Raw genomic sequence first — 15000 nt, forward strand, 5'->3', positions numbered from 1 at the left:
CGGAATTTATTTGGGGAAGGAGAGTTGTTTTTTTCACCCGTGGTTACAGAAAATAGAAGAACTAAGATGAGTATATCAGATATCACAAATGTAAAGTATTTTCTGTTCTATGGAACCTGACATATATTCAAAACCCTTATATCTGAGAGTGTTCAACTGACCAAATCATGTAAAGCGAGTGGACACTGGACAAAATTGAATATAAATATTATCTATACTATAGTTATCTATTTTATTTAAATTTCAATTTAGTCTGCGCAGTAAATTTTACTTTTCCTGAAGATCCACTTGAATTTTAATAAAAATGCTTATTTCAATATTTGTTAACTAAATATTGAAATGTTGGTTTGAACCAAACTGCAAAGTGTTTTTTTTAACTAACTTAACTATAAATATATAAATAAAAATGAAAAATTCATAAAAATATCAACCTGAACTAAACTGTAAATATATAAATGCAAACTGAACTGAACAATTCAATGAACTGGGATATATTGAACTTAAATGAACTTAACTTTTAACCTAACATAACTCTGATTTTAACCGTGTGTCCTCTCAAGGTGTCCTTCAACGTGACATTGCAGTTGGCTGGTTGCCTGTCGGGGCCACAGCACTTCCAAATCCGCCCGGTGGGGATGCAGCAGGCCCTGGAGGTGGAGCTGGAGTCCCTGTGCGCCTGTGACTGCCAGCTCTTCCCGCAGGCCAACAGCAGCCACTGCGGCCACGGCACGCTGACCTGTGGCACCTGTGTGTGTGAGCCCGGCTACATGGGGCCCAGGTGCGAGTGCACGGAGGAGAAGGCCCAGAGCAGTGACTGCAGGTGAGTCCTCTGGCTACAGCAAGGAGGTCTGGTTGACTGCAGGTGAGTCCTCTGGCTACAGCAAGGAGGTCTGGTTGACTGCAGGTGAGTCCTCTGGCTACAGCAAGGAGGTCTGGTTGACTGCAGGTGAGTCCTCTGGCTACAGCAAGGAGGTCTGGTTGACAAAGCAGAAGATGATGAAGCATCTAGTGGGACACATTTGTAACTCTTCCCTAACTCTACCTCACGCTCTATCTTAGAGATGGGCGGAGGGGATTCTGGCTGATTTCTGATTCGGGGCTCATTGGGGCTTTACAGGGGAAGATAGAAAAAGGAATGGCACTGTGTCAGCCGGCTATACTCCACAATCTACTTTCTATACAAATGAGTGAACATCAGTGCTTTGGTCACTTTACATCACAATATTAGACTTCACTTTTGTCAAGTCGAAATTAATTCTTCCCTGGATAAGTATGGAGGGATGTAAAATAATGTATTGAATCGTTACAGAGTTCAGCTGGTAGACTACGCTGGTTTTAAGTTTATCTGGAGATGTCATGGGTCAAACCTCCAGGAAGTTCAGATATTGTCTGCGTTTATTGTTCACTAGGTTAACTGCACTAAGTGGAACCTTTGGGTGCTTTTCTCCAGAGGAAAGCATGAGGACCCTTATCACTAGGAACCATAAAAGGTTCCAGCTTGTATGGCAAGTCTTTTACTCACTCCCTCGACTCCACTGACTCCTCTTCCTTTCCACCCTTCTCTCATCATCATTCCCTCTGTCACTTTATCCCTTTCCTCCTCCTCTGTCTCTCTCTCTCTGTCTCTCTGTCGTTCTCTCTCTCTCTCTCTTTCTCTGTACAGACTGGATGAGAGGGCTGAGGTGTGCAGTGGACAGGGTATGTGTTTCTGTGGGGAGTGCCTGTGTGATCCCTCCAGCTTCGGTCGTGTGTACGGTGCCTACTGCGAGTGTGACAACTTCTCCTGCCTCCGCTTCCGAGGGGAACTCTGTGGGGGTCAGTAACCATGGCGATGATACCTTAATTGAAACACACACACTCACACACAACCACACACACATACACAAGTATTCTTGTGTGATTGTTCGACCACACAGAACGTACTGATGTATTCAATATGGCAAGTACACACACCAAAATTCAACACATTTTCATACTAAAAAAATATTCATATATGCACATATTTCATATATTCTTGTGCAAAATATTGTAATTCATAAAAAAATACTCACACCTATATGGCATGCACACGCACACACACACACACACACACCTTGACACGTGCAGGCAAGATAAAGTGTCTTTGATTTAAACCCAGACCTGCTGAGGTTGTAAAGTGTAACTCTGCTTCTGTGAAAACAAGGGGGGATGGAGGTAATTGAATAGGACCCACTCCCCCCTGTGGAATGTTAATGAAATAATAACACACCATATTACAGCTGACACTCACACACAGCTCTGAGAAGGACACACAGACATGTGGTGAAGGGTTGCGGTTAGAACATGTTCCTACAACTTCGTTCACTGTTGGTTTTTTGTTTACTTCTATGCTAAAGGGAGTAGAAGAAGACACAAAGTATCTCTCTTTGGTGTGTGTGTGTGTGTGAGTGGTGAGTGTGTGTGTGTGTGTGTGTGTGTGTGTGTGTGTGTGTGTGTGTGTGAGTGAGAGAGAGAGAGAGAAAGAGAGAGGGAGAGAGAATGACTATGTGTCTATGTCGGTTTCCATGAATTACATTTTTTTTTACTGTTTGTGTGTGTGTGTGTGTGTGTGTGTGCGTGTGTGTGTGTGTGTGTTATGTCTCATGCTTTCATAGGTCATGGTGAGTGTGACTGTGGAGAGTGTGTGTGTCACCCTGGCTGGATGGGAGAGTACTGCAACTGCAGCACCAGCACAGATGTGTGTGTGTCCGAGGATGGGGCCGTGTGCACTGGGAGGGGAAAGTGTGTGTGCGGGAGCTGTGTGTGCTCGGTGGCCGGAGCGTCAGGAGACACCTGTGAGAAGTGCCCGACCTGTGGAGACTCCTGCTCCTCCATCAGGTAACACACACCACCTGTGCAACCATACACTGGTCCTGATCACACACACACACACACACACACACACACACACACACACACACACACTCACACACATGCACACACTAAGACACACACACACACGCACACACACACTTAGCATTTTGTAAGTTGAATATGGTTAAACCACAGGATTTGTTCTGCCGGAATTTGAACAGAACGTTATCTATTTTCCATCTAGTTTCCATGGAATTGCTCTAAATGTTAACAGAGAACAAGCAGGATTCAATGTATCTTTCTTAACAACTGATAAACTGGACTGTCCTGGTCGAGTTCCTTAGGGTTGTTCAGGAGGATAAGCTCACGTTATCAACATTACCAGCTCTGGAGCTTTATTTGAAGATGTATTTGCTTTACTTTTATTTGCTGTCGATATCTATAAATATATATATATTTACAGATTCAGATGATTTAACAGTTGGTCATAACTCCCTGTGCACTCATTAACTGTCATATACATATCTTTGCTATACTGTGAATCAGTTTGGTTCTATTTGGAAATTTTCCGCTGAGTTAGTAAAAGCTAAAGAACTATCAGGGCCGGTATTCCAGTCCATGAATCCTCCGGACACGGTTACGTTAATGGAACACAGACTAGACTGGCGTAGACCTTTTACCTTGCAGAACCCAGGCCTTGGAGTGCGTTTCTCACCAAGTCACCCCACAGAACTCTTTGGTCCTTTTGATGTTTGCCACATTACACCATGTACTCCCCACTGATAGGCCCAAGAGCATGGATATCCTCTTCTCCTCTCTCCTCATGTTCAACCGCCGTCCCTCCTCTGATCCTCCAGGGGGATGGAGAGACACTGAAGCACATCACACGGGTCCAAGAGTATTTCCTTTCCCCCCTGTTTCCAGAGGCCCTGTCGCCCTCCATTCATCCAGCGCCAAGATGCTGAGATAGAGTGGGTAGCCCTGGGAAAAACACTTCCAAGTGGCCAGGACATGTGGGAGTGCCTTGGCTTGAAAGTGGACCCTCTTTTCTTGCATTCAGAGGCACACAATGAAAGGCCCGCTCTCAGAGGGAGTGTTCTTAGAAGAGGTGATGGACTGTTTGTGTGTGTGTGTGTGTGTGTGTGTGTGTGTGTGTGTGTGTGTGTGTTTATGTGTGTGTGTGTGTGTGTGTGTGTATGTGTATGTATGTGATTCCCCACAGGCCTTGTGTTGAGTGTCACCTCCAGCAAGAGGAGTCTCCCGAGAGGGAAAGATGTCTTCATGTTTGCAGCTCTCCTCTCACCTTTGTCAGCAATTCAACAGGTAAGTGTGTGCGTTGCCCACACACCTCTGTACTTGTCACGAAAGAGCTGTGTGTTTCATGTCTACACTGATAAAGTCATTCTTTGACAAAGGAAAGGTCATTCTTTCAGCTTAATCTCTCTAGATGTCTAAGTCAATGGTGTGTGGCGCATTGTGATGTCTCAGTCTCCTCTAGAGGGTTTGAGGACATAATCTAGATGTAATCGAAAGGACATAATAAGAGTGTCCTATTTTTGTGGGTCAATTTGTGAGAGTTCAGCCCCTTAACTCAGCCTCTCCATATCTTTCTCTCTGATTCACTTGAAACATTATTGTGTCTCTGTAACCACACCAACCAAGGTTACTGGTAACGTGATTGCATTGTGTTCAGGCCTTCATTGTTGATGCACTGTATTTCTTAATTGACCTCAGTCATGTAGCAATGTCTTAGTGACTGCAAGACCAGCGTTGTCTGATAACAGTTCATCCAGTGGTGTTGTGCGGCATGAGTTGTTTTATTCATGACCATGAGGACCACACACACAGTCTCATTAGCTTGTTTTCCTTGCTACACTGGCTTAGGAACACGGGCAGTCTGAAGTGGCCCCTCCAAAAGCTCTCGTCTCCCCCTCACCTCCGCTCAAATCCCCCCCCCCCCCCCCCCCTCGCCTCCACACTCCACCCTTCCCCATCAAGAGCCAGATTATCTGGACCGCCACTCCACAAAAGAGGACATGCTATTTACCTTGTTGTACAGCCGAGGCTTTTGTTTGGGGCCCATTGAACACGAGTGCTGCTCCTTCAGGCCCCTTTTCACGGCGGGGCCCTTTGTGGCCGCACTCACAAGAGCGCAAGCAGAGCCGCGTATCTGATCGCTAACCGCAGCCAGTGGCGCGTACTTCTGCCACCGCCCACCAGCCCCCTCCCTCCACACTGCTTCCCATCAGGGGAGACACAATGGGGGCGACACGAGACGTGGTGACTGGACTCTGAAATGGACATCGCTGTCTCACTGTAGGAAACTGAGAAAGGGAAAGAGAGAACTTGAGGGTGAGAGAAGGGTGACAGGTGGAGTGGGGGGGGGGGGGGGGTTGATATCAGTTTACATGGCGTCTTTTACCTTTAGGGAAAGGAAATAGTAGGGTGATTCCTTTTCTTGTAGAAAAACAGATATTGTGGTTTAGTAATTTGATCGACAATTTGGACTTCAAACAGACGCAATAAATCAAATTGACACCAAACTGTCACGGTTGATAGATAACCAGTGGGAAAGGAGACACTCCTACAATGGAAATGCCACCAGATGAATAGAAATGTAGGGATCATGTTTTTACAAAAGATGCAAAATATTGTAAAATTAGTTTTTTTTCTTATATGTGCAAATGCACATTAAAACACACTGTACACCACTTGCCATCCCACAATGCAAGTAACCGAGGGAGACGTTATACTTGTTATGCTTATGCAGGTGTGCACACACACACACACACACACACACACTTTCTCTCTCTCTCTCTCTATCTGACACGGTGTGTGTTTTTTGTGTCAGACTTCGATGAGAGCCAGTCCGTCGCCTGTTCCCTCCAGAGTGCCAGCGAGTGCTTCATGTCCTTCAGCCTGGTTGAGGCTGACCAGGGCATCACCGTCTACAACCTCAAACAGTATGGTAAGATCAGTGTTGTAAAAAGTACTGAAATATTGTACTCAAGTAAAAGTACCCTTACTTTGATGAAATTTTACTCAAGTAAAAGTAAAAGTACCCATTTCAAAAACTACTCAGAAAGTACACAAAAAAACTACTCAATTACAGTAACGTGAGTAAAAGTAATTTGTTACTTTACACCTCTGGGTAAGACCCCCCCCCACACCGCACCACCGCCACCACCACCCCAACCACTCACCTCCTGCCGGTCTTGCTCAGTCATGCAGCACCAAAGCTCCCTGCCTCAACAGACGCTGATTTAATTGGTCACTTCCACAGCCAGATCTTATTTGAAACACAATGGTGTTGTTGAGGAAGACCTCCTTTCTTTGGTTTCAGCTGCACTAAAAGTAGAGCTTTGGACTCTTTGACCTCTGGGACGAAGTGGTGTTTATTGAGGCAGGTGTGTGTCCCTTACTTAACACAGTTAAGTGCCAACTGCAAGCACCTGGGAAAGACCTTCTCCAGCATTTTTCTGACACTGAAGGTTTACCACAATTAAATGGTGGTAAATGAAAGGTCTCTGTTATCTCATTGAGTTCAATTTCCCATTCAATACTTTCACAATTAATCCCCATTCAAGTCCTTTTGAGTGCATTTGGGTAGGTTTGGGATGTTTATCTTGCTTATTTATCAATTCCAAATTAATTACTGTGACCCTAGATTTCATGCAGATTGTTTTGAGATATTCAAGATGCTACAGAGTGTTTGAATGCAGTCAAATCCTATCACTGTACATCAAACAGAATCTCCTAGAATTTTTAAATCCTTAATCTTTATATTGCTATATACAGTACCTGTGATGCTTCCATTGGTACCTCTGAAATAGTTGTTTGGTTTGTCTTCGCAAAGGCATCCATCTGTTCTGTTTAGAAGCCTGTGATAAAGCGTTATGTTTTTGACATGGAGAAGGTTCTATCTAGAATTTTAGTTCTCTGAAGACTCAAAAGAAAAACTTAAAGAGATCTAATAAAATGATCCTCATTCCTCAGACTGCCCTGAGCCTCCAGACATTGCGATGATCGTGCTGGGCGTCTCCCTGTCTGTCCTCACCATCGGCATCATCTTGCTGGTGGTCTGGAAGCTTCTGGTGTCTGTCCACGACCGCAAGGAGGTGGCCAAGTTTGAGGCAGAAAGAGCAAAGGCCAAATGGCAATCGGTATGTTTATCTACAACACCTCATGTGAAAGAGGAGTGAAATATATTATCTATATGGGCACAGGAGTGTCTGCCAACACCTGAACCGGTGTCTTTATCATTTGAACATATGGTGCGTGTATTATGTGCAAAAAGCAACGCATTCTTATAACATTTCTGCGAGAGACATGTCCATTTATAGGAAAGTGGGTCCAGGTATATTTCCTCCCTAAAAGGTTGCTTGTCCTTTGTGTGTTTTCCAGGGCACAAATCCACTCTTCAGGAGTTCTACGTCAACCTTCAAAAATGTGACATACAAAAACAATGGGAAGCAAAAAGTGGACATTGGTCTACCAAGCTACTGAGTCCGGAATAAGAGACTACAGATGAAACGCACTCTAGCTGCTGACTGCACTAGCTGCTGACTGTGAATGTGTGTGTGTGTGTGTGTGTGTGTGTGTGTGTGTGTGTGTGTGTGTGTGTGTGTGTGTGTATCTGAGTATGTGTGGGTATATGTGAGAAAGAGAAAGAAAGGGAGGAGTGGATTTTAAGGACAATTTGAGATTTGCCTTATGTTTTCAGAATCAAATGGTTTGTGTATTCAGGGATTTTGCCATTTTTAAAACTGCAAAGACGTTACAGACTTATGTTACTACTGAACAAATTCAATTATTTGGTTTTGCCACTGATTCTTCTGCTTGACTGTGCACTGGATTTGTTTTTAGTGTTTAGGGGATTTGATTGTACTTAAAAAAATATATGACCGTGATTTAATTATTTTAAAATTGTGTTTGTATGTTTTTTTTTTCTTCTTTTTTAATGTTGGCTGAAACACATTTGGCCAGTTTTTTAAATCGAGGCTGAGCCTTGAATTGTTGAATAAGTGTGATAAAATGAGGATTATTATTAAAATAAATTTGAAGTTGGCTGGATCAAATAACTCCCACGACGTTTCTCTTTTCTTTTTTTAACTTTTCCAAAGTGCTTTACCCATTCATTTCACATCAGAATTGTTATTACCGTAATGTATACTTCCGTTGTCTCGAGGTTTGCTACTTTGAGGGATTTATAATTGTAGGCCTGTGTAGGTTCAACAGCAGAGGCAGACAAGCCCGCCCAGTTCCCCTCTCTTTCTCCCTCCTTCTGTGTTGTCTGTCTGAGGGACGAGTAAGCTACTCCACTTTCATTGCTCCGCTGAGAGCGACGTGACGTAGGGACCCCGAAAAACTCGGCGGAAAGTTAGCTTGTGAAAAACATCCATCCGCCAGTTTGCCGAAACCCGGAATGCACTTACTCACTTCAGTTTCTATCATTCTCAGTTGTGGATATGCACAAATACTTTTCACGTCGCAATGTTTGTACCAACGGGGCGCTTTTCGCTCTTTGTATTGTCCTGCTGAACAGCTTTGCTCGTGCCTCTGAGGACGATGAGGTTTTGGGGGAAAAACAACTTACCGAGCTGTACAGTAAGTTCATTCGGCCTGCATGAAACTTGAACGAACTTTGTCCTAAACATGTCGTAACACAACACAACACAACACAAAGGCTAGTCTATTCCATCTCTTTCACGCACAAACTGAGCTTACAGACCACAACCGAAAAAACACATTTTCTCCTTTACGAGCATGTTGGCCATAGTGGTCTGTAAAATATGTCAAAGCAGATAACGTTAGGTCCAGACATCGGAGAGGAACATCTACGATTCATTTCCCAGTTCACGATATCTGCGCTCAGATGGTGCCGTAAAAAAATGCATTCGGTGAACCTTAAGTTTTCAAACTTTCCTGAATGACCAGCCTAGCTACTCCGACACCTCGACTGAAACCAAAACGCAACCCCACAACAGTGTTGCGATACCTTTAATGTCCCATATGGCATGTGATCAATAAGATAGTACGCCAAAACAGAAAGCATTGGCAATGACCCTTTTGCTAGGAGCCACACCGTCATGAAGAGGTCACTTGGCACATCGTATGGCATGCCATTCCAAATTTAACTTTAAATTAATAAACCAGGTTGGCTACCCATTAGTGCGCTTCACAACGGTCTCAGGATAGATATGTAACCAGCAAATGTCAAGAAAACCATACGGTAGATTACATTAATACAGGACTATTGATTCAGGACCGTTAGATGGAGTTCCTTTTGAAGTAATGAATTGCATTACAACAAATAAAACACAATTAACTGTTATGTCAAAACTAAGAAATCTATTTTCTAGTCAGTGTAAGTGTGCATACAGTTAAAAAAAAAGATTGTCAGCAAATGTGGAAGTTGGTGTTTCTGCTGACAGATATCCTCTGTAAACCTCTTCCTGTGAAGTCACCAATCCAGTTGCAAGACTGAATTCTTCCCTTTTCCTGAGAGACACAAACAGCGCTAGGTCAGTTGACTAATGATGGTGAGGACTTACAAACACAGAAAACAAACAGACAGACAGACAGACCCACTCTCACAAACACTTTCAGGCCAAAACTTGCCCTTCTGAGCTGTTGCTGGCCAATCGCATTACCTCATCTATTTGACTTTTACTTGCAGTGATTCAGGATTCAAGGGAAACAGGCAGAGAGAGAGAGAGAGAGAAAATTACAGAGTTTCTGGACTATTTTGTGGAAAAAGTGGACGCCTAAAAGTACTGATTTGGACTTTTGGAGATTTTATCTCTATCCTCCTAGGCACATCTAATCAGGAATCCTCACTAAAAGAGCGGGTGGGGGTGTGTGTTGTCAGACTGAGAGTGTGTGCACACAGTATGTCCTATATGGGTGAGTCAGATAAAAGAGTGTTAATGACTCTGAGCAATTTATTGCGTGTGTGAAAGAGAGAAGGAAGGAGAGAGAAAGAGAGGAAAGGCATGAGTCTTGTCTGTAAGTGCTTCGACCATATGGCGTCAATATGGCATCCTGTCATGCTCTCCCATTTATTCAGCGTATAGTTCAAATGTGAACTGAAATCAATGTAGATGTGTAAGGATTAGGAGTCGTCTGAGGATCCCGCCTTAGTTGCTTTGGGGACGAGCAGTGAGAACAGAAGAGATGTCTGTCCATTCCAAAAGCCGACATGCCATGTCAGACATATGGTGAGAGCTCCATAGACTGCCACATGTGTCTGCTTTGAAGTTAGCAGCTGTGTGTGTGTGTGTGTGTGTGTGTGTGTGTGTGTGTGTGTGTGTGTGTGTGTGTGTGTGTGTGTCACCCATTTTAACTTGCGGTGCCTTTTTTGTCCGCCTCTTCAGTTACCTGCGGTAGCTTTCTCTTTTTCTCCCCCTCACATCCTCTTTTCTCTTCTTTCTTCTATTGCAGACAGGCAAACAAAAGACCTTCACTCCCCACTCTGAAATATTATGCTCCATTTTGCCTTGGTGAAACTCGACACAGCGTCCGTATCTTTCTATCTGTCTCCTGCATTATTATTCTGCCGTCCTCCACCGCTCCAGCGCCCCTGAATGGGAGGGTGATGCCCAGATAGGGTGCCCTGTCATCGCTTACCTCAGAGCAGCCGCCCCCTTCCCACCCAAAATGAGAAGTGGTGGGGGGTACGTTTTTTTTTCCCACAGCCAGAGTGGTCAGTTCGGCCTCAGTTTTTTTTTGTATTCTAGGCCGTAGCTCTCCACCTGTTTCGATGGTCGAGATGGCTTGTTGGTTTAGCCTGATGCATACCACAGAAGGGATAATGCCTCCAGCCTGGCGTGGCACCAGCGCGAGAAGGGTTATTTTACCTTCTGCGGGTGCGGAGGAGATAAAGGTGTCTCCATCTTGGGATAGTCGCCTCGTTCACACACACAAAGCCTCACTTTCTCTGATATCTCTCTCAGACGCAACCTCACTCTCTGTTGCGGATTTGCAGTGTGCACTTACATGCATTCATCAAGCGCTATTCAAGTTGGGGTGGATGCTGTTGTTTCGTTTATTTGTTACATGAAGTGATACTGGTCCCTCTCACACACCGACTGATCTTTATTCAGCTCACATTTGTTCTGTCCCCTCATTCTCCCCCCTGTTTTGTATACTTCCCTCTTTCTCACTCTTTCTTACTCTCTCTCTCTCTCACTCTCTTTCTTACTCTCCCCATGCCTCTGTCTTTCTTCTCTCCCCCTTCACCTCTGCAAATACCAACGAGCTTTACTTGCATAACCATGGTGGCATAATAAAAAAGCGAACTCTCTCTCTCTCTGTGTGTGTGTGCGTGTGTGTGTGTGTGTGTGTGTGTGTGTGTGTGTGTGTGTGTGTGTGTGTGTGTGTGTGTGTGTGTGTGTGTGTGTGTGTGTGTGTGTGTGTGTGTGTGTGTGTGTGTGTGTGTGTGTGTGTGTGTGTGTGTGTGTGTGTGTGTGTGTGTGTGTGTGTGTGTGCGTGTGTGTGTGTGTCTGTTTTTTCTCTCTCTCTCTGGCAGGTAAAGGTGCGTTCATCCTGGAGAGCGTGCAGCTGAAGCTTTGTGTGACCCTGGACGATTCCTCGGGTCTGAAGCTGTCCAGCTGCGATCGGCCCACGCGGGCCATGCTGTGGAAGTGGGTCTCCCGGCACCGCCTCTTCAACCTGGGCAACAGCATGTGCCTGGGCGTCAACACCACCAACACGGCGCTGCCCCTGGGCACCTTCGAGTGCGACTCGCCGCTCCGCAACATGTGGTGGCGCTGTAACGGGAACACCCTCTACGGAGCCTCACAGTTGAAGCTGGCGTTGACGGGCATGAAGCTGGTGGTGAAGAGGATGGCGTACCACGAGTGGCGGAGGTACTCCACGTCTGGGGAGGGACCCTGCGCCTACCCCTACGAGCGTGAGTGCTTATGCTGGTTTGAATGAAGGGGGCACCTGGTACCCCTGGCACGTCCACCCTCTCTTTAGAAGATTTTCACACACAGTATGGTTTGGCAGATCTTCTGGTCCTCAGTTCAGTTTTTATCTTTTTTTGCCCCGTCGGTTTGCCATCTCTCTTCTGGTCTTTCTCCTTCCCCAACCCCCCATGCCTGGAGAGAGAGTGTGTCCAAGTGAATGAGTGAGTGCGCGTGTATTATTTACATACTGTTTATATATGTGTGTGTGTGTGTGTGTGTCTGTGTGTGTGTGTGTCTGTGTGTGTGTGTGTGTGTGTGTGTGTGTGTCTGTGTGTCTGTGTGTGTGTGTGTGTGTGTGTGTGTGTGTATGTATGTCCAGAGATCCACACTCTGCTGGGTAATGCCCATGGGATGCCCTGTGCGTTGCCCTTCAAGTACAACTACAAGTGGTACTCTGAGTGCACCAGCGAGGGGACTGAGGACCGGCGCCTCTGGTGTGCCACCACCAGCCACTACGACCAGGACGAGAAATGGGGCTTCTGTCCAAGCCCAGGTACACACACACACACACACACACACACACACACGTACGCACGCACGCTCGCACGTTCGCAGGCACGTACTCACGCACACACGCACACACGCACACACTCACACACGCACGTATACAGTATAAAGCACACAGCCAGACAGCCACACTCACTCACTCACTCACTCACTCTCACTCACTCACTCACTCACACACACACACACACACACACACACACACACACACACACACACACACACACACACACACACACACACACACACACACACACACACACACTTTCTCTCTCTCACACACACACACACACACACACACACACATTTATAGTGCTCTTATCCTTCACCTCTCTCCATTGCTCAGATTCAGGTTGTGACGGCGGCCTGTGGGAGACCAACCAGGAGCTGCATGCGTGCTACCAGTTCAACCTGTACACCTCTGTCAGCTGGAGTCAGGCCCACGCCTCCTGCAGAGCTCAAGGAGGTCACCTTCTCAGCATCACCAGCCTGGCAGAACAGAAGTACATCAGGGGTAACGTGTGTGTGTCATGTGCGTGTGTGTGTGTCATGTGTGTGTTAGTTGAAGTAGTCAGTGAATGTTTTATATCTCATTCTCATAAGAATGACTGGAGTGTGTGTATTTGTGTCTGTCTAAGTCTTATCAGGATATATTGGTAGTTCACCTGTTATCTCATTGGTATGTGTGCATTAGTTCATATCTGTGTTTGCCTTAGGTGGGACTTCTGCATGCATGCTTTGGTTTATTTTGTTGCCAATGGAATTGATGTGATGTGATGTGTGTGTGTGTGTGTGTGTGTGTGTGTGTGTGTCTGAGTCTGATTATGTGCACAATTGTTGCTTGCTTTCCAGACAGACTTGCTGATGTTGGGGTGATGGTCTGGACCGGACTAAACCATCTGGGCAAGGAAGGGGGGTGGCAGTGGTCTGATGGATCTCCCCTCACTCTGATTGACCTTTTCTCAAGTAGGCATGACCCCCACAGAGTTCGCAAAGGCCTTTGAGCTCTGATGTCTTTTCTGCAGTCTGATTGAACTTGATCGGTCTTAGTGGTTTATGTTTGTTTGTCTTTGAGAGTGTGTTTTGTGTACTTCCAGCTCAAGTTCTTCAAAGCACTTAATATGTTGGTACCACTGAACTGGCTCGTATCGATTCCCATTAACAGCTCGCCCACCTCTTACCCCTTCTCCCTCAGCCGTGCCCCCCACCCCTGTGCTGGCCAGTCGGCAGTGCGGTGTGTATAACCACGTCTCGGGGACGCAGCAGTGGATGAGTCTGTCGTGTGAGTCGGCTCTGTCCTACATCTGCAAGAAGACCCCCAATAACACCCGCCGAGCCGAACCTCTAGGTAAGGGAACTCTTAAAAAAAAGAGGTCGCCCTGAAATAGCACCAGTACTGTTTGGGAAAATACCTCTTGGATGGCGGTCAACAATGTAATTTCGAATGTCTGTGAAAGGCAATCAAGATCCAAATTGGGATGTGTTCATAATCTGTTTGAGAGAAAGACATTGCTGTTTATCAGGCTACTCTAAAAAGGCTTACATTTTGTATTGTTTTATTTTAGCACTGTCCTGTGTGCCTACTTTGAAACAATCCCACTGGCCCTGCCTGTGAGGTGCTTTTGGTGTAGTATGCTAGTATGCTAGGTGAATCTCTATGCTGGTGCTGCTACCAATCTCCTCTTGAAAACAGACTGTAAATGTGGAGGTCAACACTGGTATGTATCTGTGAGTGCACAGACATATGAATGGCTAATTTCTCTCTGTGTCTGTGTGGCAGAGAACTGGCAGTACCGGGCCACGGTGTGTCCCAATGACTGGGTGGCCCATAACCGGTTCTGCTACCGGGTCCTGGAGGAGCACCGGAGCTGGGACAACTCCAGCAGCGCGTGCCGCTCGCACGGCGCGGAGCTGACCAGTGTGCAGTCGCTCTCCCAGCTGGAGCTTCTGCTCAGCCTGCTCACCAACGGTCAGTATACACACACAGACACCACGGTAACCGCACGCGACAGACAGTGGGAAAGGAAGTAGTCGCTATAGTAACCATGTCAGCTGCGGGTGGACAGGGAGCATTGTCACCACAGTAACTACGTCCGATCGTGGGCGTGGTGGATAGCGTCACAGCCCTTTAGGTGGACAACCCGGGTTCGAGGGTGTGAGTCGCTTTGGATAAAAGTGTCGGCAAAATACCTGACATTTACATTTGATTATTAATGGCCAGGAAACTGTAGTTATGGTGAATGCATAGTGTGTCAGAGGGGGCTTTCATCAGTCACATCACATTGATTTTTTTCAATAACTGGTTACTGGTTACCAGAGTATGACTGGTTTGCCAGCACTGTGTGAGTGTGTGTTCTATGTGTGTGTACAGTGTCAGCTCCAGCTGTGTGGATTGGTCTGTTCAAGTCAGCATCAGCAACATCTGTAGAGTGGTCCAACGGCTCGCCCGTTTCCATGACAGTCTGGCACCAGCTGGAACGGTTCCTGCAGGCCCATAACGCCCGTGTGTGTGGCAAAACCGACCCACAGGTACACACACACACACATACAAACTGTGGATATCTGTAAATGTTTATTTTATTTTATACAACATATGTCATATACATTTTATATACAACATATAATGTGTTATATACACTAATGACCATTACAATACATATACAATTCAAGTACAAGTACATTTTATATGTAT

At 45.8% G+C, this 15000-nt stretch overlaps 2 protein-coding genes across 3 annotated transcripts in view; both read left to right on the plus strand.

Moving 5' to 3' along the window:
• The window catches only part of itgb6 (integrin, beta 6), an 18887-nt gene extending 10979 nt beyond the window's left edge, over window positions 1-7908 (plus strand). For both annotated transcript variants that reach the window (XM_080834152.1, XM_080834153.1), the window contains exons 11-17: window positions 561-820; window positions 1664-1815; window positions 2634-2856; window positions 4055-4155; window positions 5684-5800; window positions 6829-6995; window positions 7237-7908. In XM_080834152.1, coding sequence (XP_080690278.1) covers window positions 561-820; window positions 1664-1815; window positions 2634-2856; window positions 4055-4155; window positions 5684-5800; window positions 6829-6995; window positions 7237-7338 — 1122 coding nt within the window. In that variant the 3' untranslated portion in view covers window positions 7339-7908. The remainder of the gene's footprint in view (window positions 1-560; window positions 821-1663; window positions 1816-2633; window positions 2857-4054; window positions 4156-5683; window positions 5801-6828; window positions 6996-7236) is intronic.
• Window positions 7909-8300: 392 nt separating this feature from the next.
• pla2r1 (phospholipase A2 receptor 1) overlaps window positions 8301-15000 on the plus strand; it is a gene marked incomplete at both ends in the record, with an annotated part of 28846 nt that continues 22146 nt past the window's right edge. The window contains 8 exons of the mRNA XM_080834703.1: window positions 8301-8439; window positions 11363-11746; window positions 12124-12297; window positions 12655-12822; window positions 13161-13274; window positions 13504-13656; window positions 14089-14277; window positions 14680-14837. Coding sequence (XP_080690829.1) covers window positions 8301-8439; window positions 11363-11746; window positions 12124-12297; window positions 12655-12822; window positions 13161-13274; window positions 13504-13656; window positions 14089-14277; window positions 14680-14837 — 1479 coding nt within the window. The remainder of the gene's footprint in view (window positions 8440-11362; window positions 11747-12123; window positions 12298-12654; window positions 12823-13160; window positions 13275-13503; window positions 13657-14088; window positions 14278-14679; window positions 14838-15000) is intronic.

This window comes from Sprattus sprattus (assembly GCF_963457725.1).
Source record: "Sprattus sprattus genome assembly, chromosome: 3".
Classification (NCBI taxonomy): domain Eukaryota; kingdom Metazoa; phylum Chordata; class Actinopteri; order Clupeiformes; family Clupeidae; genus Sprattus; species Sprattus sprattus.